At 35.8% G+C, this 24,128-nt stretch overlaps 1 protein-coding gene across 1 annotated transcript; it reads right to left on the bottom strand.

Moving 5' to 3' along the window:
* Positions 1 to 1,411: 1,411 nt before the first annotated feature.
* LOC144565373 (uncharacterized) lies at positions 1,412 to 23,624 on the bottom strand. The gene is made up of 4 exons (XM_078315147.1): positions 22,770 to 23,624; positions 22,034 to 22,373; positions 21,260 to 21,718; positions 1,412 to 1,836 (listed from the first exon to the last, which is right to left on the bottom strand). Exons 1-4 carry the CDS (start codon positions 23,622 to 23,624, stop codon positions 1,556 to 1,558), a joined length of 1,935 nt encoding a protein of 644 aa, XP_078171273.1. The 3' UTR covers positions 1,412 to 1,555.
* Positions 23,625 to 24,128: the final 504 nt, after the last annotated feature.

The following is a 24,128-nucleotide window of genomic DNA, read 5'->3' as shown; positions in this document are numbered from 1 at the left end:
TTTATATGTCAGTCTGTGTTATATGTAAAGAATACTTGTAAGTATAGGTATAAATATTTGAATAACAAGGTATAAATACTTGTGTGACGATGAGCTCGGAAGTACGTCATCATGTGTCTCATTTGAAGGAGAAATTGCATAGAAGACGTTCGTTGTTTTAGAATCACAAAATTCTTCATATATTGTAAAAAATGTGGATGAGATTAAACGGAAAAAAAAAACTACATCTAAAAATGTGTATTGTTCTCCCATATAGTTTGATATTTGGTTGGAGAAACAATTATTTATATAAAAATTATTTATCTCATAGGTACAAATACTTCATTTTTTAGGTATAAATACTTACATGAATAAGTATGAATACTTTAGGAAAAAAAAAAAAAAACAGTGCTCAAGTTTTTATGGTCCTCCATGGTAGTTATGGAAGTTAATGTGGGGAAAAATACGGGGATGGAGATGTGGAAATAATTATCAGAATCCAATATTTTATATGAGGAAAATCGGACTGCCCTCAACTCAAAATTTCGAATGCAAGAATCACACACATATTGCTTTCTTAACCTCGGCACAAATATGATTTTTCACTGACTATTGGTCTCTCTCTTTGCAAACAATATTTTAATGACTATTTTTTCTCATTATATAGCACACTTAAAACAATATTTTTTTATGACGGTGACAATTACCCAAATTACATTTTGACCCTCCGACACCGGTATCCCAAATCTCTTCAGATAATTATTTGTGCCACCTCCCCAAAGGGTACAGATGCATACGAAGTTGCTGATGCATTATACAAAGTTCTGGGAACAAAGATTCCCTGAGATCTTCAATCTAATGATATGAGTCAACCAAGTTGGGAGGTTTGCTGGTTACTTTGAGAGACTCCTCATTTATATGAATCATTATTGAACTACAGTACAGGATCACGTTAAGACTGTGAATGTGAAGATTTCCATTGAAACCAGGGGAGATACTACGCACGCAAGTTATCCAGTTCCATCAAAAAACAATGGTTGAATGCTCTGCTGTATGAAACCATCGGCTTTGAAGTAGACATTGAAAGCGCATATGCGACTTTCTAGCTAGAATGACTACAAAAAAGAGTGCTCTTAGAAAAGAGGGTGTCATTTCGAAGAAAGAAAAGACTGGATATGAGAAAAAGAGTGGGTTTGATCGCATCAACAAACAATTTTGATGTTCCAGAGCTCCCCGGCCTTCTACTTAAACAATTTATCTCTTCAATTATTACTTAATTTGTTTCGATAAAGGGATCAAAGTAAGTACAAAAATATTCTGCATTTCATTTATAGCAGTTCAAGCCAGTTTTAGTTATCAATTTCTTCTGGGTTAACAAGTGTTTCCACAACCTACAAATTCTCATAAATGCTTGAAATGCCATTAAAACATAATTTTAATAAAGCATAAAAACTTCCAAATACAAAATATGAAATAAAGCATCATGCTCTAAACCTTAATTCTAACTACCAACACCAAACTAATCTTCAAACATAGAATTACAACCAGAATTTATTAAGCAGTTGGTTATTCACTTCTAGATACGATTAACCACCTCTTGCATTGTTGGACGAAGTGATGGGTTATTATTCAAGCACTCATATGCAATATGAATCACTTTGAGAATCTCATTGATGACTTGTCCAGTTGGTGGTTCAATTCGTTGGTCCAGAATATCTTGGAGTATAATTTCCTCTTCATGGGAAGCCAATAGATTGATCATATCACCAGGGTGCTTTCCCATAAACATTTCCAACATGATTACTCCGAAGCTATATACATCACATTTGTCAGTCATCCTCATGGTATAGGCCAATTCTGCATAAAGAAAAAAAAAATCAGATAGCAATTATTTCCACTTTAGAATTTTATAAAAGTATAGTGCCGGAAACTAAAATATAATTATAGGGGTGTTAAGTATACATAACCTGGGGCTATGTAACCGCAGGTTCCAGCGAGCATGCTCCAATTAGAAGACTCCGGCTTGAGATATTTTGCAGTACCAAAATCCGAGATACTTGTTGTAAACTCAGAATCGAACAAGATGTTTCTGGAAGTTACATCCCGATGTACTATTGGTGGATAACAATAATGATGCAAATATGAGGAGCACAAGCAACATCTCTCAGTATAACCTTTCTCTTTTTCCAATCCAGTTCTTTTGCTTCCTCACTATTGAGAATATTATGTAAATCCCTCTTATCATAATACTTGTATACAAGAAATTTTTGTTGTGGTGAGGAACAATAACCAAATAACTTAGCAATGTTACGGTGTCGAATCTGGGTTATAGTGCTAATTTCTCTGTGGAATGCTCTAACATCTAGTGAGGTTTCATCACCTACTAATTGGATTCGCTTTACAGCTACTGTGAGGTTATCTGGTGCTAAAATCGCTTTCTAAACTTTTGCATGGCCTCCACTTCCAATGCAATATTTCTCATCAAAATTCTTTGTAGCCCTTATAATCTCCTCATATGCATCTCTTCCATCAAAATTCCACACGGAAAAATATTCTCCTCTACTAGGATTGCCAATGTTCTCTGACTTTGCTTTTGCCTTTTTTGAGTAAAGTAGGTAAAGTATCCATAGTAAGAAAGAGGTTAGTAATGCTGCACAACAAATTAGAGTTCCCTTCAACTTAACGATCCGTTGTCTGGTCGAGCCATTATTATTTTTAACAAGCCCACCACACGAGGGCAAACCTTGAATAGTGCCACAAAGATTTGTGTTGTGTATAAACCATTGTTCTGGAGCTTTATGAAAAATCTTTATATTAGGTACTGGACCCTCCAATTGATTATATGACAAGTCCATTGTTGACAAACTTAACATGTTGCCCAGAGAATATGGAATTTGACCGGCAAGATTATTATGAGATAGATTTAGATTTTGTAACATGATTAATTGTGCTAGGGTTATTGGTATTTCTCCAGTTAAAAAATTTGAGCTTAAATCTAGGAGGTCCAGTAAGTGTACTAAGTTTCCAAAATTAGATGGAATTGTTCCAGTCAACCTATTATTGCTGAGGTTTAATAATTCAAGATTAACACAATTGCCTAGTTCTTTTGGCACACTTAATTGAAGATTGTTTGATGACAAATCAAGCTTTAATAACACATGTAACATTCCCAACCCTTTTGGTACATTTCCTATAAAATTATTGTGACTTAAATTTAATTCAACCAATCTATTTAATTTACCGAGTTCTTCCGGTATGATCCCTGATAGAGAATTTGATGATAGACGAAGATATTGTAACTGATGTAAGCTACCAATCTCAGGTGGTATGACTCCGCTAATTTTATTTTCTGATATGTCTAGAAATGATAAGTTGTGACAATGAGCCCACGTGGATGAAAGAGTTCCTGAAAGTTTATTAGAGCTCAAATCCATGTAATATAGATTCTCGTAAACCCCTAAATTTTCAGATATATCTCCATGAAGTAGGTTTCTTTGTAGAGTAACCCATATTAAAGTATTGCAGTTTTTCAAGCTACTAGGAATTGGACCTTCAAATTTGTTATCATGCAAAGTAATGTACTCAAGAACTCCCCCTTTGCACAGATCGGCAGGTACAAGTCCATTCAAAAAGTTATATGCCAATTCCAGACGTATCAAATGTGTAAATCTACTAATTTCAGGAGGGATAGATCCGGAGAGTTTATTATAAAAAAGATATAGACGGACAAGTCTGGTTAAGTTTCCTAAAGAAGTCGGAATTTCTCCACTCAGGAAGTTCATTGATAGTGCAAGAATTTTCAAATGTGTAATCCTGCCAATTTCAGAAGGGATTGATCCAAAAAATATATTATTTGCTAGATCCAAATTTATCAAATATGTAAGCCTAACAATTTCAGGAGGAATTGATCCGGAGAGCTTATTACTCCAAAGACGCAACGAAACAAGATTGGTTAAGTTTTCTAAATTAGTAGGTATTTCTCCAATTAAAAAGTTCTCTGATATTGTTAAATCTATCAAATGTGTAAGCCTGCCAATTTCAGGAGGGATCGATCCAGAAAGCATTACTCCACTGAGTTTATTATCACTGAGATCAAAAGCTTGTATAGATGGAAGAGCAGAGAAATTCAGAGCCTCTAATTTCCCAACTATACCCTTATTCGAAAGAGAGATTTCAGTAATGACTTGCCTTCTTTTGTTAGTGTAGCGGCAAGTGATTCCGGTCCAGTTGCATGGATGGACATGCAAACTCCAAGATGAAAGTGGCTGTTGAGTCTGGAGAGTGGATTTCCAATGGAGGAGAGGTTGTGCTTGAGATGTGAGAGAAGATTGAACCAGAGGAAGTATGAAGACAGTAAGGAACAAGAGAATGCCCCTCATTGTCGTAATGCTAAAAGCTCAAGTTATAGCTTGTAGTTACTTATCAAGGAACCAGATTGCTGCCCCCCTTATAAACTCAGTGGTGAGACAGAGAGTCAACACTAGATTCATTTATTTTTATTTTTATTTTTTGGGAAACTAAAAATTAAAATGGTCAAGAATGGGATTTGAACAAGTTGACTGTACTTTTCAGTTCTGTAATTGAAAGAGAGACCTTTTATTAATTTCAGTGTCCACTATCTCGGTCGGTGTCCACTATCTCGGTCAAAAGCATCTTTTATTAATTTCAGCCCATGAAAGAAAGCTAAAGATTGTTTAAAATCAATAAATCTTTGATGAATATTGGATTCGCCACTTAGGCATTAATGGAAAATCTAATAAGTGATATTTTCTACTTAATTTAGGCCTAATTTCACGTTTGAGCCGAGACTAAGAATGCAATATGTAATTCTTGCTTTATAAATTTTGAGTCTTAAGTCCCTTTTAGGTCCTAAATATTATATATATTTGATTTTCTCAATAAAAAAAATTAGTTCACTACTAAAAAAAACATATTTACCATCGCCCCTTCACCATTGGATGGCCTAAGGAAAGGATGGTGCTTGAATCCAGAAGTGTTGTAAGTACTTTTGCAACTTTTAACTGACTATTCGCGTCTAACCCACCAATGGCGTGATGGGTTCTCCTTTGCGATCGGTTAAATTTTTATTCCAGCTGGTATTGAGTGACTCTTCGACATAAATTGCGCTCCAGGGATCGATGGCATTGAGTGGGTGACATTTACCATCCTTGGGTAAATACGAGCTGTTGGTGTTGGATTGATCAACACCAACTGCTTTTTTTTTCACTGAACTGATGATGCTTTTTTGAGGGAAGCGCTGGTAAATAATTGGATCTAGGTCAACTAAACAGCAGCTGCTACATTAATTCAACCGATGGTGTTCTCTAGATAAAAAAAAGATTATCTTTTCTCTCCCAGCCATCTCTCCGTGTGGCGAATTTAAAGCTAGAAGTTTGTTCTCTATCTTAACATTAATTCTCAATCATTCGGATTTAAGATCCTGCCCCCATCTCTTCCCTCTCTGAAGGTTAATTTTTATTTTGTGATCTATTTATTATTTATTTTTTATGTTGTTTTATTTATTTTGTGTCAATGAGGAGATTTAATGAATAGGTATATGAAAACAATTCTCATCATTCATACGTTCATAGCCACACAGTATTTCTCTGAGTCAATAGTCTTTTCGTAGAATAATATATTAAATAGGAACAAAAACGGACTTTCCTCGATTCAAAATTTCGAAACCAGTAATCGCATGCATACATATTGTGTTCTTAGTCTCTGCACAAATATGAATTCAAGTCTAAAGTGGAAAACAATATCACTTATTAGATTTACCACTAATGCCTAAAAGTGGTGAGTCCAAAAATTCATAATTAGGGATTCTTGCGTCAAAGGTTTAGTGGTTTTAATCATCTTTAATTAGTTGTCTTTCTTTAAAAAAAATTCATCTTCAGCTGTCTTTTGAGCTTTAAAATCAAAAACAAAAATGATGCTATTGACCGCCAAAGTTTAAGTCGTTTTAAGTGATGGATAGTGGACACGTCACACCGACCTCTATCTATTTTTTACTCCAGTGACTATTGATCTCTTTCTTCCGTCTCTCTTCACAAGCAATATTTTCATGACTATTATTTCTCAATATGTTGCACACTTAGAACCAGTGTTATAAAAAACATCAATTTAAGTCGATTAATTATTCAATTAGTTGTTGACCGTATCAAATTATCATGGATTTTTTCCCCCAATTATTCTCAATTATGATCTATTATTTCCAATTATTCTTGATTAATCGCTTGGCAGTGTTCTGCCCGTCCAAAAAATACATATCGTTATTTACAACACTGCTTGGAACAATATTTTTTGTAACGGTGTCACATTAATTTCGAGCAACGAAATTTTAATTTAGTTATTATAATTAGTTTTCTCCGTATACATCAAATTATTACTTAATTAATTTGTTCCGATATAGGGATCAAAGTTAGTACTAAAATATTTCGTCCGGAATCACCTTTTGAGTGATTTCCTGCATTGCATTAAAGTTGTAAATGCTCTATTATTATGCTATATAGTGACACTACTAGAGTGCTCCATACACTATCAATTGGAGTGTTCTATTAGGGTTGTAAATGTCATATTATCTTGACATCTAGAGACACTACTTGAGTACTCCAAACACCTTCAATTGGAGTTATGTATTATGGTCGCAAATGCGCTATTATATAGCTATATACATACACTACTAGAGTCCTCTAAACACCATCAATTGGAGTGTTGTTTTAAGGTTGTAAATGCCCTAATATCTTTGCATATATAGAGACAACTAGAATGCTCCAAACACCTTTAATTAGAGTGTTGTATTAAGGTGGTGAATGCCCTATTATCATGTTATACAGAGACACTATTATAGTCCTCCAAACACCATGAATTGTTGTGTTGTATTGGAGTTGTAAATGCCCTATTATCTTGTCCTATAGGGTCACTACTAGAGTGCTCAAAACACCATCTATTGGAGGGTTGTATTAGTGTTGTAAATGTCCAATTATGTTGCCATATAGAGACACTAATAGAGTGCTCCAAACACCATCAATTGGAGGGTTGTATTAGGGTTTTAAATGCCTTATAATCTTGCCATATAGGGAAACTAATAGAGTGCACCAAATACCATCAATTGGAGCATTGTATTAGGGTTGTAAATGCCCTATTATCTTGCCATATAGAGAAACTACAAGAGTGCTCCTAACTCCATCAGTTGGAGTGTTGTATTAGGGTTTTAAATGCCCTATTATCTTGCCATATAGGGACTCAACTAGAGTGGTCCAAACAGCATCAATTGGAGCATTGTATTTGGGTTGTAAATTCCCTATTATTATGTCATATAGGAATGCTACTAGAGTGCTCCAAACAACATCAGTTGGTGTGTTGTATTAGGGTTGTAAATGCCCTATTATTTTGTCATATAAGGACCCTACTAGATTGCTCGAAACAAAATCAATTGGTGTGTTGTATTAGGGTAGTAATTGCCCTATTGTTTTGCCATATAGAGACACTACTAGAGTGCTCCAAACACCATCAATTTGAGTGTTGTATTGATGTTGTAAATGCCTTATTATCTTGCCATATACACTACTAGAGTGCTGCAAACACCATCAGTTGGAGTTTTGTATTAGGGTTGTAAATGCCCTATTATCTTGCCATAGAGAGACACTACTAGAGTGTTTCAAACACCATCAATTGTAGGGTTGTATTAGGGTTGTAAATGCCCTATTATCCTGCCATAAAGAGACACTAATAGAGTGCTCCAAACACCATCAATTGGAGCATTTTATTAGGGTTGTAAATGCCCTATTATATTGCCATATAGGCACACTACTGGAGTGCTTCTAACTCCATTAATTGGAGTGTTGTATTTGAATGTGAAATGCCTTATTATCTTGCCATATAGAGACACTACTAGAGTGCTCCAAACACCATCAGTTAGAGTGTTGTATTGGCGTTGTAAATGCTTTATTAACTTACCAAATGGGGACACTACTAGAGTGCTCCGAACACAATCAATTGGAGTGTTGTATTAGGGTTGTAAATGCCCTATCATCTAGCCATATAGAGACACTACTAGAGTGCGCCACATGCCATCAATTGAAGTGTTGTATTAGATATGTAAATGCCCTATTATCTTACTATCTGGAGACACTACTAGAGTGCTCCAAACACTTTTAATTGGAATGTTCTATTAGGGTTATAAATGACCTATTATATTTCCATATAGAGACACTACTAGAGTGCCCCAAATACCAACAATTGTAGCATCGTATTAGGGTTGTAAATGCCCTATCATCTAGCCATATAGAGACACTACTAGATTGCCCCAAACACCATCAATTGGAGCGTTGTATTAAGGTTGTAAATGCCCTATTATCATGCTACACTACTAGAGTGCTCCATACACCATCAATTGGAGTGTTCTATTAGGGTTGTAAATGCCCTATTATCTTGCCATCTAGAGACACTACTTGAGTACTCCAAACACCTTCAATTGGAGTGTTGTATTAAGGTTGTAAATATACCCTAATATCTTGCCATATATAGACACAACTAGAGTGCTCCAAACATCCTTAATTAGAGTGTTGTATTAAGGTGGTGAATGCCCTATTATCATGTTATACAGAGACACTATTAGAGTGCTCCAAACACCATCAATTGTTGTGTTGTATTGGAGTTGTAAATGCCCTATTATCTTGTCCTATAGGGATACTACTAGAGTGCTCAAAACACCATCTATTGAAGGGTTGAATTAGTGTTGTAAATGTCCAATTATCTTGCTATATAGAGACACTAATAGAGTGCTCCAAACACCATCAATTGGAGGGTTGTATTAGGGTTTTAATTGCCCTATTATCTTTCCATATAGGGACACTAGTAGAGTGCACCAAACACCATCAATTGGAGCATTGTATTAGTGTTGTAAATGTCATATTATCTTGCTATATAGGGACGCTACTAGAGTGCTCCAAACACCATCAGTTGGTGTGTTGTATTAGGGTTGTAAATGCCCTATTATTTTGTCATATAGGGACCCTACTAGATTGCCTGAAACAAAATCAATTGGTGTGTTGTATTAGAGTTGTAAATGCCCTATTATTTTGCCATATAGAGACACAACTAGAATGTTCCAAACACCATCAATTTGATTGTTGTATTGATGTTGTAAATGCCCTATTATCTTACCATATAGAGATACTACTAGGGTGCTGCAAACACATCTTTTGGAGGGTTGTTATACGGTTGTAAATGCCCTATTATCTTGCCATATAGAGACACTCCTAGAGTGCTCCAAACACCATCAATTGTTGTGTTGTATTAGATTTGTAAATACCGTATTATCTTGTCATATAGGGACATTACTAGAGTGCTACAAATACCATCAATTGAGTGTCGTATTTGGGTTGTAAATACCCTATTATCTTGTCATATAGGGACATTACTAGAGTGCTCCAAACACCATCAATTGGAATGTTATATTAGGGTTGTAAATGCCCTATTATCTTGCCATATAGACACTACTAGAGTGCTCCAAACACCATCAGTTGAAGTTTTGTATTAGGGTTGTAAATGCCCCATTATCTTGCCATAGAGAGACACTACTAGAGTCATCTAATTAGAGTGTTGTATTTATGTTGTAAATGCCCTATTATCATGTCATATAGGGACACTACTAGAGTTCTCCAAACACCATCAATTGGAAGGTTCTATTAGGGTTGTAAGTGCTCCAATATCCTGCCATATAGAGACACTACTATAGTGCTCCAAACACCATCAATTGGATCGTTGTATTTGGGTTGTAAATTCCCTATTATCTTGTCATATAGGGACACTACTAGGGTGGTCCAAACACCATCAAATGAAGTGTTGTATTAGGGTTGTAAATGCCATTTGATCTTGTTATTTTGGGACACTACTAGAGTGGTATTATTACAATTTCAAATTTCGGGATGATATTTTTCAAATTTGAAAATTTTGGAGTGGCAAATAACTAATTTTCTCAAAAAAAAATTAACAACTGGAATTTTGCTACTTTGGGCCTGAGTTCAAATTTTTGCCGACATTAAGACTGCAACAATGTGATTCTTGTTTTTGAAATTTTGAGTTGTGGTACTATTGTTTTTTAGCTTCCAACATATTATTTTAGGTTTATTAATTCTTCTGGTAATATGGTTAAGGAGGATACTGAGTGAACTCGAATTTTATCAGAGAGAAGGAATGAAGCTTTTTTGTGATAACAAGGCAACATTGTCATATCTCAGAATCTTGTACAACTTGACCATACAAAACACAGAGAAGTGAGGAGACATTTCATAAGACAAAAATGTAGAGCAAAATGTCATCTCTTCTCTTCTCTTTGTAAGGACAGGTAATCAACTAGCTGATATCTTAACCACTACGGCAGAAAGTTAGGTCGCCGGTATCAGATAGGGAAAACGGTCGCTGTAAGCATCGTCGCAGTTACTTTTCTGCTGACGTCAACGGTCGCTGAAAGACGTCAGCCGGTCGCTGATACTTTTTCTGCGACCATTTTTTTTCGTCGCTGTTGTTCTTGCTTACGTCATGAAAAAGTTTCTGCGATGACAGAAAACGGTCGCTGAAACTAAAAACGGTCGCAGATACCTTATTTTAGGTTTGTGATATTTGTTTTTGTTATTTATATTTGCACCATTTAATTAATTGGTTCTACACGTACCGACAGAAACATCGTAACAATCGCATACAACAAAAACATCGCATATAACATACATCATAACATAAACATAAAAATCGATACAAAAACAACATAACAATTGCATACAACAGAAACATCGCATATAACATAAAAATCAAGAAACTGTATATCATCTCATCAAACATAAATATCCGAATAACTCAAGCAGTAAACAATACCATAAACAATAAACAGTATCATCTAACAAGATATAAATATATAAAAAGACCTAAGCAATACCATCGCCAGCGACATCTGAGTAATGCCCCTCGTCATCATCACCGTCATCATCCTCATCATCCTGAGCGAGATTTAGAGTTCACAATTAAAAAAACATACTGAAATATCAAATTTCGTACCGAAGAAGCTCTGAACCGAGCCTCCAACCGAGCCTCCACCTGAGCCTCGATGCGAGCCTCCACACTAGTACAAAAAACCCTTTCACCGACTGTTAAAATACCCCTACACCGACTGTTATAGCGACGTCAGTAAAGCCGGCGCCAGTGAAGGTTACCTTTTACCGACGCTTGAAAAAGAGTCAGTGTTGAGCACAACACTGACTGTTTTTAGAGCGTCAGTGTTGGTGTTCAACACTGACGCTTTTTTAAGCGTCGGTGTTGAACACCAACACTGACGGTTTTTTAACCGTCGGTGTTGAACACCAACACTGACGGTTTTTTAACCGTCGGTGTTGAACACCAACACTGACGCTTAAAAAAGTGTCAGTGTTGGTGTTCAACACCGACGGTTAAAAAACCGTCAGTGTTGGTGTTCAACACCGACGCTTAAAAAAGCGTCAGTGTTGATATAAAAATTTCGGCATGGTTCTGTTTATATTTGGGCTAGCCTCCATATTCTTGCTAGCCATATATTACTATTTAACATTTATTGATGTTAAACAATGTATCATACAAATAATTTAGACAACATAATATATTCATTCACCAAAAAACACACAACATAATAGATTCATTCACCAAAGAACACACTATAACAAAATTTACATGACAGATAAAAAAAATATACAACTAAAATATGAACAAAACATGCAAATATAATAAAATTTACAAAGCATTACATGTCTTGTAAATAGTTTAGACACCCCAGAGGAGACCCTCACCAAACAGATCAACATCGTCGTCATCGTCATCCTCATCTGCTGGTGCCTGAAAATAGAATGAAGAATTTAGTTATAGCTTACAACAGTTTTGGAATGAAGCTACAACAAAATCTGATGGGTGGATTATAAATAACCTTTGCTTCTGTGACTGGAGGTGTGACAGGAGACTCCTCAACAACGGCAGAGCATTCAATCTTCACACCCTTTCCCACTTCGGTCACACCACTGAACATTACAAGTATTAATAAATCAACAAAAAGAAATGTAAGACACAATTTAATTAAGTTCTATACCCTTAGCTACCATGAACACTATTTGCACATGACAGTAATAAAAAATAATAAATTTGATTTCTAACTATATAACAACTTCACACCCTTTGTCTCCTCAGTCACAATACCAAAATTACAAGTATTAACAAATTAACAGGGGTTAATTTTCTATATACCCTTCAAAACTTCAAAATTACAAAGTCAGAAACCAGCAACGAAGAATCATTATACATTATTTTAAAAAAGGAAAAAAGAATAAGATGCACCATGCAACAGAAAACTAACTAAAAAGTAGCAAATCTTAACTTTTGATATCAGTAAATTGCACCCAAAAGTTTCAATTTTACTTCATTTTATAATTATAATGCAAATGCTATCTCATTTAAACTAAGAAATCAAAGATAATAACAGACTCAGTCAATGCTAATGCAAATGCTATCTCATTTATAATCAGGATCAATTTATTAAAAGAAAACATCTATGTTAATGCTAAATTGCAATTAACAACTCTCACCTTTGGTGTTCTACATGAATTGACAAGCATTTGTTATAAGAGCTGATGATATAAAATCAGCATCTTAATTTCATTATTGACTTAAATTGAGTTAAAAACCAACAAGTACCTCTAAATTCTTGTAAGGGCATCAATGTGGCTGTACCACCTAGCAACATTGACATACTCGGAAGAGGGAGCCGAGTTCAGAATTGCATAAACAGCACACCCATTGGCACAGAAACCTTGATAATTGTAACCCAACAAAAATCTTGTGACCCACCCTGTCATGATAATTAACCCACCCAACAAAAATCTTGTGAGATCATCTTAGAATTCAATCACATACTAATTCAATCATCTTCTTCGTCATCCTCGTCTTCATCGACACTCTTGTCAGAGCTGTCATCTCCTTCCTCACGCCCGCCATGAAGGGCCATGCTGTCTCGCCTCCTCTTGCCTCGGCTCAATCTCTCCCTTTCTCTGTCCCGGTCTCTCTTGCTCGCGTGGTCTCTCAATCAGGTGGTTGTTGATTGTGGCATCTCTAAAGTTCCATCTTCATCTGTTCAAAACAAGCTCAAGGTTAAAAACCAAACAAAAAAAGGCAAACAAGTCTGAATCGAGTTACACAAAAGAAAGAGAAATTGAAGCCAGATCTGAAGGATCCAGACCTGGAGAGTCTCTTGACCCACCACTCCTTGGCTGCCGGCGCGATATGCCGTTGTTCAAAGAGGAGTGGCGCGTGGGAGGAGAGGGTCTCGATCGGGAGGAGAGGGTTGGGCGCTAGGGAGGAGAGGGGTGGCGCGCGGGAAGAGGGGGGAGTGCTGTCTGGGGTTGGGCGTTTTGGCGGAGAGGGTTTCGATTTTTGGCGAAGAGGGACATGCGTTTCATATTTCTAGCCGCGCGTTTTTTCCAAAATTTTAGAGATATTAAAAAAACATAAATCACTGACGGTTTTTATAAAAACAGTCGGTGTTAAACACCAACACTGACTGTTTTCAAAGCGTCAGTGTTGGTGCTCAACATTGACGCCTTAAAAACCGTCAGTGTTGGTATTCAACACTGACGCTCTAAAAACCGTCAGTGTTGAACACCAACAGTGACTGTTTTTAAGGCGTCAGTGTTGGTGCTCAGCACTGACGCCTTAAAAACAGTCACTGTTGGTGTTCAACACTGACTGTTTTTATAAAAACAGTCAGTAAATGATTTAACACTGACGGCTCTGAAAATAAACAGTCAGTAAATGATTTATGGCCATACGATGCTTCAATTTTCGGTTAACTAGGTGGATGAATAAATAAAAACGAATTTTGATCAAACTTTGATACAAGACAATAAATGTAGTGCTCTTTAATTTAAACGGTTCCGATCGACTGTTTAGATTTTAAAAACGGAAAAAAGTGGAGAATAACTTGAGAATAAAACAAATGTTACATTTTAACTCTACTCATTTAATATTTTGATAAACAGTAAAATTAACATCAATTTTCATAAATTTTTCTACGATGAATCCCTACATCATTAAAAGGTAGGATTTATTTGGTAAGTTTAGTAATAATTTTTTTCAATTAAACTAAAAAAAAAATGTAAAAAAATATGTCAAGCTTTGTAGATTGGTTTGTGTAAAAAATACGGACTCTATACGAGTAGAACTAGAGTGTTCTTAAGTACGAGTAGAACTAGAGTGTTCTTAAGTACAAAGGTAGGATTTATATTTTATGAATTACAACAATAAAATATTTATTGCATCTATAAATTAAATTTAAACAATCAAACTTAATTATTAAATATCTTACAAAATATACACAGTGCATAAATTTTTATTCTCAAATAGTTATACATTGCTAACAATTTATTTTTAAATATACAAGTGAAATTAATTTCATTTTTCCTCTCAAGACTAACATGAAATCTATCTATAATTTAAATTTACAAAATTATAAGTTTCTAATTAACATATTTTTATTTTGTTTAACATAAATTAAATTATCATATTATTTATTTATGTATGTACTTCCTTAACAACTAATCAAAGTTTAAAATATATTAAAAATTTTGGAAGACATAATTGTATTGTAAAATATCCACAAATTACTTAATTGGATTTCCTTATAAAATTTGTCAACAGACATAAAATCCCGGTTGAAATCACATTTCATATAACTTGTGATTTTCTTTAGGATTCTCCGTCTTCTTGCATTATCTTGTAATTATTAAATTCGTATCCGTAAAAACTTGAAAGATTTTTAAGTTTTAACTTGATTTTATTAAATAAATTAATATATTACATGTGTTCAATGAAATGTTCAAACCAAAATAATATATTTTTAATTATGATATTTGAAAAAAAAAAACAATTAAGACCCAACACTGACGCTTGAAAAACAGTCACTGTTGGTGCTCAACACCGACGGTTTTTCAAAACCGTCAGTGTTGATATCCAACAGTGACGGTTTTCAAAAACCGTCGGTGTTGAGCACCAACAGTGACTGTTTTTCAAGCGTCAGTGTTGAGAACCAACACTGACGCTTGAAAAACAGTCACTGTTGGTGCTCAACACCGACGGTTTTTTAAAACCATCAGTGTTGATATCCAACAGTGACTGTTTTTGAAAGAGTCAGTGTTGAGCACCAACACTGACGCTTTTTCAAAAAACAGTCAGTGTTGGTTATCAACACTGACTGTTTTTAAAGCGTCAGTGTTGAGTAGCAACACTGACGCTTTAAAAATTGTCAGTGTTGGTGTTCAACACTGACGCTTTACAAGCCGTCAGTGTTGACAACCAACACTGACTGTTTTTTTTTTAAACCGTCAGTGTTGATAACAAGCACTGACTGTTTTTCAAGTGTCAGTGTTGAACAACAACACTGACTATTATTTAATAAAAGGGTCAGTGTAGGCGTAGAAACACTGATGCTTCGGTTAAAACAGTCGGTGATTAAGGGTCGGTGAAGGGGTTTTTTGTACTAGTGCCATCTTATCAAGTAACCGGGAAGATATCCTCTCAACATCTTCTTCTGTGAGATGCGTCGATGGCGGCATAGAAGAATATGACTGTGACGAGTGCGACCAAGCACTGGTAGACCCACCAGAGCGAAACATGCCTCTCGAAGTGCCTGAAACATGAAAAGTAAGACAATTAGAATTATCTGACAAAACTAAAAATAAATTTCAAATTTCAAAGAATGTTTATTTTACCTAGAGCACCGAGACCATAGTTATCGCCGTGGGCATTCTGATCATCAACGCCCGTAGTGAACCAGAGATCGCCGTCATATCTGGGCCATTTCTCTTTATCCTCTCCATACTTGTCCTTCATAGTTTTCTCATATTTTAGCTGCAAATTTTGTAAAATATAACAATAATGTTACATACAATATGAACCATGATATTTTATACAACGATTTGAAAGTACTATTACCTGTGCATTTTTAGCCTTAGTACTAATGTATTCCCCCGTCTGCTTGTTCGTATGGGTAGGCTGAAACAGCTCATCGCTCCATCTGGGTTCGCGCCCTTGTGTTTGCTCCTGTTAAGAATTTGAAAGACAATTTCATTTAAAAAAAGATTATCAAGGTTAGTTCGATTTTATTCAATAAGAATGAAAATATATTAATTTAATGAAAAACAACTTACGAAGCGCTGTTTGTGAACAAGCATGTTCACAAAGCCTGTCGAAGCCCCTGCACCTTCAACATTGGCCCTATTTTCTGCATTCCGCTGGCTCCGACTCACAAAAGCGTCGCTGCACCAGTGATCGACGAGTCCGGGCCAGTACGCTGGCTGGATCCAGGCGTCGTAGGGGCGAGGAGCAGCCCCACGCTCCTTCCACTCGAGCATTGACTCTCCGTACGACTTTTTTGCTGTCGCCTTGCATTTATTCAGCATATCCTGAAGCCGTACATCAGCTATCTTTCTAAATACACTCCATGCATCTGTCAAAGGTATATCCGGATGAAACTAGTAGTGCTTCTGCAATGTATAGTTAAGAATTAATATCGTTTGTTAGCTTCAAAAAAAAAAAAAGTAATTATTAGAGGTTTTGTTTCAGAAAGATTTACTTACTAAAAACTCTTCCTGGATAACATCCTTATTATCCTTAGGGAAATCCATGTATCTGTAGTACGGGCCAGGATAATTCTGACGTACTGTCTGCGAAATAACTTTCGCGACTTGCTTTGCCTTCTCCGGATGCCCTGCATCAAAAGTCCTGCAAATAAGAATAATTATTACAACCACTACAATTAATGCATAATTAAAAAATAAACAAAAAATGAATATTACTTGTAACCCCCTATCCGAAGCACTGGTCACAAAGTCGGATCTCCCGCCAGCGCAATATAAGCATTTGGACCGCGACCATTTTTCTGACTAGCCTCTCCTTCCTCTTCTGCCGGTGCCTTTCCCTTCCCTTTTCGACTCGGTGCCATATCTAGAGTTGAGATGATAAAAATTAATTAGTTTCACTCAAGCGAATTGAAAAAGAAACAAATATAAAAATATTAGCCTGATATAAAAATTAATTAGTTTCTCCGTACCTCTCTTTGAGCCTCTTTCCTTATTTTCCTATGAGATAGCAACAAACAAAAATCAAAACTTGCTACAGTACATGTTAAATTATACTTAATACATCAACAAGATATAAGTAAAATGTTTGTTTTCTGATTCGGGCTTGGGGAGTTGGAAAGACGATTCTGATCCAACCAAGGGGCATTATGGTCACAAAAAATAATAGCCTTGAAAAGGATTGCAACTCCTCAAAATGGTCCACTCCTTATCAATCTATACAATTACAAGGGGCTACCCTTATCTGGTACTGGTACTGGTATAACATTTAACAATTACCAGTGCTGTAAGGATTTTGATGTAACTCAAGAGAATTACATTCCAGTGCTGTAAGGATTTACAAATAATAAATCCAGCAAATCAGAACAAATAGTGTAGATTGGGCAGGGATTTGACCAACTCATTAAATTGATTCCATTATAGAATGAGAATAGCTGTCTGGCCTTATTCCAGCACAGCCTCAACCAATACAACTACCAAACATTCCCTGGACCATAATTGAACTTAACAAGTTAAGAGAAAATAGATACAAACACTTTGTTTTATGGTAAGTGAAACAGGTAGCATGAGGTACAATTTTGAACAACAACAAGTTAAGAGAAAATAGAACTTACGTCCCACCAACTCCGCCGATGACCTCCGAGCTAATAGGATGGAAAGGAAGCTCACAAATAGCCACCTATTTAGGAATCACAACAAAATCAAATTCTAAGAATTAAAAAGAGTTTGATTTAACACCTTGAGCAGAAATACTAGGGAAGGGAGATGAAAAACAGAAACCTTTTGCTCCAAAGCCAGCAGAAGTCCTTGAAGCACGAATGCCACCGCTTCCAGCACCGATCACAAACAAATCGAAGTCGTACTCTTGCTGCTTGACACCTTTGTAACCAGAAATGCAGTTGGTCATTTAAAAATCTCAAAATAAACTAGGTAGTTGCAGCTTTAATTTTTTTATTTGAACGCAACATAAAAAACAAATGGAAGCCACGTGATTCATATTCACATCTTATAGGAATATGTGATTCATATTCACATCTTAAAATAATATATCTATTAGGGTCAGAATTTCAGAATTTCTCAAGTATGCCAAAAAATCGAATCGAATCGAACATATGCCAAGAATGCTTAACCCTTCTTTGTAAATAATGTGTAACCTAATAGTTAGAATTTTACATTATAGTTGAAACCTAATAGATATATTTTCACATGATAGGTGTCGAGACTAGCTCAAATTCCCCTTGACACACATTGATTTGTTTTTCCATTTTACAATACAATTTAGCCCCCTGTGTAATGCTTATAAGCATAAATAAGACAATTATAAGGGCCTGTGCTTAATACATGCTTTTGGGACGCACAATAATTGAAGGATACACAAAAAGGATGAATAGAGTTGAACTAGAATTATGGCAAGCAAAAAGAAGAACAGCACTCAATCCAGTAGCATTTGCATGACCAAATTTTATCAAATATAATCCAAAATCAAATACCCTAAATCAGAACAGTCTGGCACAGGCAGTAATAACTGATTAATGTCTAAATTACGCTCAAAATAACACTGAATCAGAACTTGAGAACCGATCAAAAGGCTCACATTGCGTTCAAAATTAAAATTACCTTGCAACAGTAGAGATGGCACAGGCAGTGTGGCACAGGCGCAGCAACGGCGAGCCTTCTTCTTCGCGCAGGTGGAGGCGACGGTCACCACCGGCTGCTCGATTTTGGCGTTTCGCAAAGAGGAACCGAATGGGACAGAGAATCAACAAGATGGGAGAGAGGCTGGCGAATGGGACAGAAAAGGTAGTTTAGGGTTTAGGCACAGGCCGGCAGCGACGATCTCCGGTGGCCGAGACCTCTGGCTGGCGCGAGACAGAGCGTCGACTAGGGTTCTGCGGAGAAGAGATGGCGCGCGCGCCTTTATTTTTTTTTCCCCAAAACTTTCAGCGACCGGCGATGGCGCCGGTCTCAAAAGGTGGTCGCAAAAAGTTCATCGTCGCTTCTGATTTCTGCTGTATTTTTTTTTGGGGAGAAAATAAACTTTCTGAGACCGGCGTCAGCCCCGGTCGCTGATACCGGTCGCAAAAAATCCATTATGCTGTAGTGAACTAAGGACATTTCAAGTGCAACATTTGATGATGTGCTTGTCAAGTTAAGCATGACAGATATCTATGCACCAACTTGAGGGGGAGTGTTGATGCGGCTTACCCTTGGTATACAAGGAGGAAAATTTGTTTCCTTTTGTTATATATTAAAATATAGAATAAAAAAATGTACAATAATTAGGAAAGATTGTTGGTCCAAACATAAAAGAAAATATGTACCATAATAATTAGGAAAGTTTGTTGGCAGAAAAAGGTATGCCCAAGCCGCTATTTTTCTCTATGTATATATATAGGGTGCTCCCTTCTCAATGTAGATCTAGAGGTGCTACAGTAGATCATCAAATTATGTAACAAAATTTTCACATTATATAAAATAAGGAAGGGAGGAATTGAGGAGAGTGGTGTCAACCTTATGTTGTAATTATTCTTTTTGTAAAAAAATAGCAATCAATACTATGCTATAAAAATGCATAATACCATAAAATATAGCAAACATGTATATAGTTGTAGATCTTGTAACATTAAAAAAATATCAATTACTTATTTATATAATACAATACAAAATGTTTGAAAAATCAAGTCATTCCATTACAAATAATATATGCTCAAATGAATGATTAATAAATGCCAAATATGATTTTGTACATACTAATTACCACAAGAATAATAAATACAAAATAGCTCTTATCGACAGTCTTTTTTTTTAAAGCTCAGTAGATGCTACCAACAATTCTTATCGATAGTCTTAGTCGATAAGTTTGTATTTTTTTTTCTGAGCTGACAACTAAATCTCATTACAGCCTGCTTTATTAGTATATTCAACATATTTGATGATCTGTGAAAAAATAAATTATTCTTATCCTATAGGTTGCAATTAAATATCATTACTACATGATGAATATTTGATGGTAAACTCACAAAACATACAGAAGATATTACAATAATATTATTAGCACGATGAATATTTTGCGCCACACATTCATAGAATAAGTGAATATTAATAAAGTATAACAACTTTCAAATACAAAATACGAATTAAAGTATAATGCTCTAAAACTGAATTCTAACAGCCAAGTAAACTAATCTTCAAACACAGAAGCTACGTATTACCAGAATATTGTAACAGTTTGAACAACAGAACTTCACACACGGTCCGTGTACCACTGGACATGGTCCGTGTACAAGCAATGACAAAAAGACTTGAACACATAATTTAACGAGGTTCAGTACCAACTTGGTACCTACGTCCTCCACACTCACACACACCTTTTTTTTATTTTCAGAAAGCTAAATCTTACAGAGGAAGAAGGGTAGATTTTATAGAAGGAACCTCCCTCCAATTTTCTAGATCCTACTTTCCTTTTTTCTTTTTTTTTTTTCCTTTCTTTACTTTTTTCTTATTATTACAATCTTCTAACATAAGAAACAACATAACTCAGAATCTTCTAAAATAAGAAACAAAATAACTCAGAAACATAAAGTAAATCTCAAACGGATCCCAGCTGTCACCTTCCATATCACCACAAGAGCCAGCTGCCGCCTTTCATATCTGGTCTGGCAGCCAGGTACACAGTCCGTACAAGTTGCACACACGGTGCATCGTCTGCTTCAACAAATATATGATGCACTTGACTTTTGACGTCTAGATATTATTCACCACCTCTTGCATTGATGGACGGAGTGACGGGTCATTATTCAAGCACTCATAAGCAATTTGAATCATTTTGAGAATTTCATTGATGACTTCTCCTGTTGGTGGTTCAATGCGTTGGTCAAGGATATCTTGGAGTATGATTTTATCTTCATCAGAAACCGACAGAGTGATCATATCACCAGGGTGCTTTCCCATAAGTAGTTCCAATATGATTACTCCAAAACTATACACATCACATTTTTCAGTCATCCTCATGGTATAAGCTAGTTCTGCAAAAGGAAAGAATTCAGATTGCAATTATTTCCCACTATATTTTTTTATACAAGTATAGTCATGGAAATTAAAATATGATAATAGAGTGCTTAAGTATACATAACCTGGTGCTATGTAACCGCAGGTTCCAGCAAGCATGCTCCAATTAGAAGACTCCGGCTTGAGAAATTTAGCAATACCAAAATCTGAGATACTTGCAATAAACTCAGAATCGAGCAAGATATTTCTAGAAGTTACATCCCGATGTACTATTGGTGGATAGCAATCATGATGCAAATGTGAGAGAGCATAGGCAATATCTCTCAATATTGTTTTCCTCTTTGCCCAATCCAATTCTATTGCTGCCTCACTATTGAGAATATTATGTAAATCCCCCTTCTCATAATATTTGTATACAAGAAACTTATTTTGAGGTGAGGAACAGTAACCAAATAATTTAGCAATGTTACGGTGTCGAATGTGAGTTATGATGCAAATTTCTCTGTGGAATGCTTCAACAACTAGTGAGGTTTCACCACCTATTAACTGAATTTTTTTTATAGCTAGTGTGAGGTTGTCTGGCTCTAAAATTGCTTTCTAAACTCTTGCATGACCTCCACTTCCAATGCAGTATTTCTCACTAAAATTCTCTGTGGCCCTTATAATCTGCTCATATGCATCTCTCCCATCAAAATTCCACACAGATATAATGTCTCCTCTATTAGGAGGCCCAATGTGCCCTGATTTCGATTTTCTCTTTATTGAGTATAGTCGGTAAAGTAGCCATAATAAAAAGAACGATACTAATGCACCTTCGCAAGTTAGAGCTACACTCAACCAAACCATTCGTTGTTTATTTGAGCCATTATTATCTTTAACTCCATCACAAGAGGGCAAACCTTGAACAGTGCCGCAAAGGTTTGCGTTGTGTATAAACCATTGTTCTGGGGCTTTCTTAAAAAACTTTTTATCTGGCACTGGACCCTCCAGTTGATTGTATGACAAATCCATAGTAGACAAGCTTAACAAGTCGCCCAATAAAGACGGAATCTGACCAGTTAGATTGTTGTGTGATAGATTAAGAATTTGTAGCTTCATTAAGTGGGCTAGTGTTATTGGTATATCTCCGATAAAATTATTTGTGCTTAAATCTAGGAGGTCCAATAAGTATACCAAGTTTCCAAAATGAGATGGAATTGTTCCAATCAATTGCCTAATTCTTCTGGCACACTTGTCAGACTGTTTGACGATAAATCAAGTTTTAATAACGCATGCAACATTCCCAACTCTTTTGGTACATGTCCTATTAAATTGTTGTGACTTAAATTTAATTCAATCAATCTATTTAATCTACCGAGTTCTGCCGGTATGATCCCTGATAGAGAATTTGATGATAGATGAACAACGGTCAAATTACTTGGGTTTCCTAGAGTGGTAGGAATTTCTCTAGTTAGAAAGTTTTCTGATAGTTTTAAATCAATCAGTTGTCTAAGTCTACCAATTTCTGGAGGGATCTGTCCGGAGAGATTATTGTATGAAAGATCCAGATGGACAAGATTGGTTAAGTTCTCTAAATTAGTAGGTATATTAACGCTCAAAAAGTTGTGGGGTAGTTTCAACTCTGTCCAACATTACAAGATTAGTTAAATATTCTAAATCAGTAGGTATTTCTCCACTAAGAAAATTTATTGATAGATCTAAATGTGTCAAATGTGTAAGATTACCAATTTCAGAAGGGATTGGTCCAGAGAGACTATTGTTCCAAGCATTAAAAATGCTCATATTAATTAGGCTTCCTAGGCCACTAGGAATTTTTCCGCTCAGAAAGTTTTCTGATAGTTCTAATTCTCTCAAATGTCTAAGTTTACCGATTTCTGGAGGGATCGATCCAGAGAGATTATTATTGCGCAGTTGCAAAAAGAAAAGATTGGTTAAGTTTATGAAATTAGTAGGTATTTCTCCACTCAGAAAGTTTTCTGATAAGTCTAAATTTCTTAAATGTCTAAGTTTACCAATTTCAGGAGGGATCGGTCCGAAGAGATTATTACGCAAAAGACACAAACTCTTTATGTTTGTCAAGTTTCCAATGTTAGACGGGATGAAACCGCTAAGATCATTATCACTGAGATTAATATATGTGAGTTTTGACAAGAGATATATTGATGGAGGAATTGTTCCATTGAGTTTATTATTGCTGAGATTAAAAATTTTGATGGATGGAAGAGCAGAGAAATTAAGAGCATCTAATTTTCCAATAAGACCCTTCTGGGAAAGAGAGATTGTAGTGATGACTTGCCTTCTTTTGTTGGTATTGCGGCAAGTAATTCCGGTCCAGTTGCATGGATGAACATGCAGATTCCAAGAAGGAAGCAGTTGTTGAGTCTGAAGAGTGTATTTCCATTGGAGAAGAGCTTGTGCTTGGGATGTGAGATCGGAAGATTGAACCAGAGGGAGTAGAAAGATTGCAAGGAATAAGAGAATGCCTCTCATTGCTGCTGAAATGGGAAAAGCTTAACTTATATGTTGTGATTGTTATGAAGGCATCAGAGCTGGCCCTCTTATATATAATATAAATTCGGTAGTGAGACAGGAAACAGCAGCTTGGAATTAAAATTTTAAAGTTTAAAGAAACAGGCAAGTCCAGTGGACCGCCAATTGTTTACTAATAACTTACTTGGTTACAATTGAATGCAACATAGTACTGATAGAATTATTTCAATTCATGCATAATCATACCGCAATTCATTATCCCTAAATTTGCCATGATCCTCTAGAGAACCTTAAATATGAAATTCTAAAATTACCTTGATCCATAGCTATGATCTTCCGGAGAGACACAATCACCGTTGATCACCGGAAGCCTTTAGATTTCCAAGTAATCCCTCTCAAGTCCGATGGAGAGATCGAGAGAGGCGGCAACGGCAACTATCTCAAGTTTTGCACAAGGAGAGACACCCGAATCGCAAGTTCTTTATCGAAAAACCCTTCTCTCTA

Source organism: Carex rostrata, chromosome 1 (genome assembly GCF_964058835.1).
Source record: "Carex rostrata chromosome 1, lpCarRost1.2, whole genome shotgun sequence".
Taxonomy (NCBI): Eukaryota; Viridiplantae; Streptophyta; class Magnoliopsida; order Poales; family Cyperaceae; genus Carex; species Carex rostrata.
This window is presented reverse-complemented; position numbering and strand designations above follow the sequence as displayed.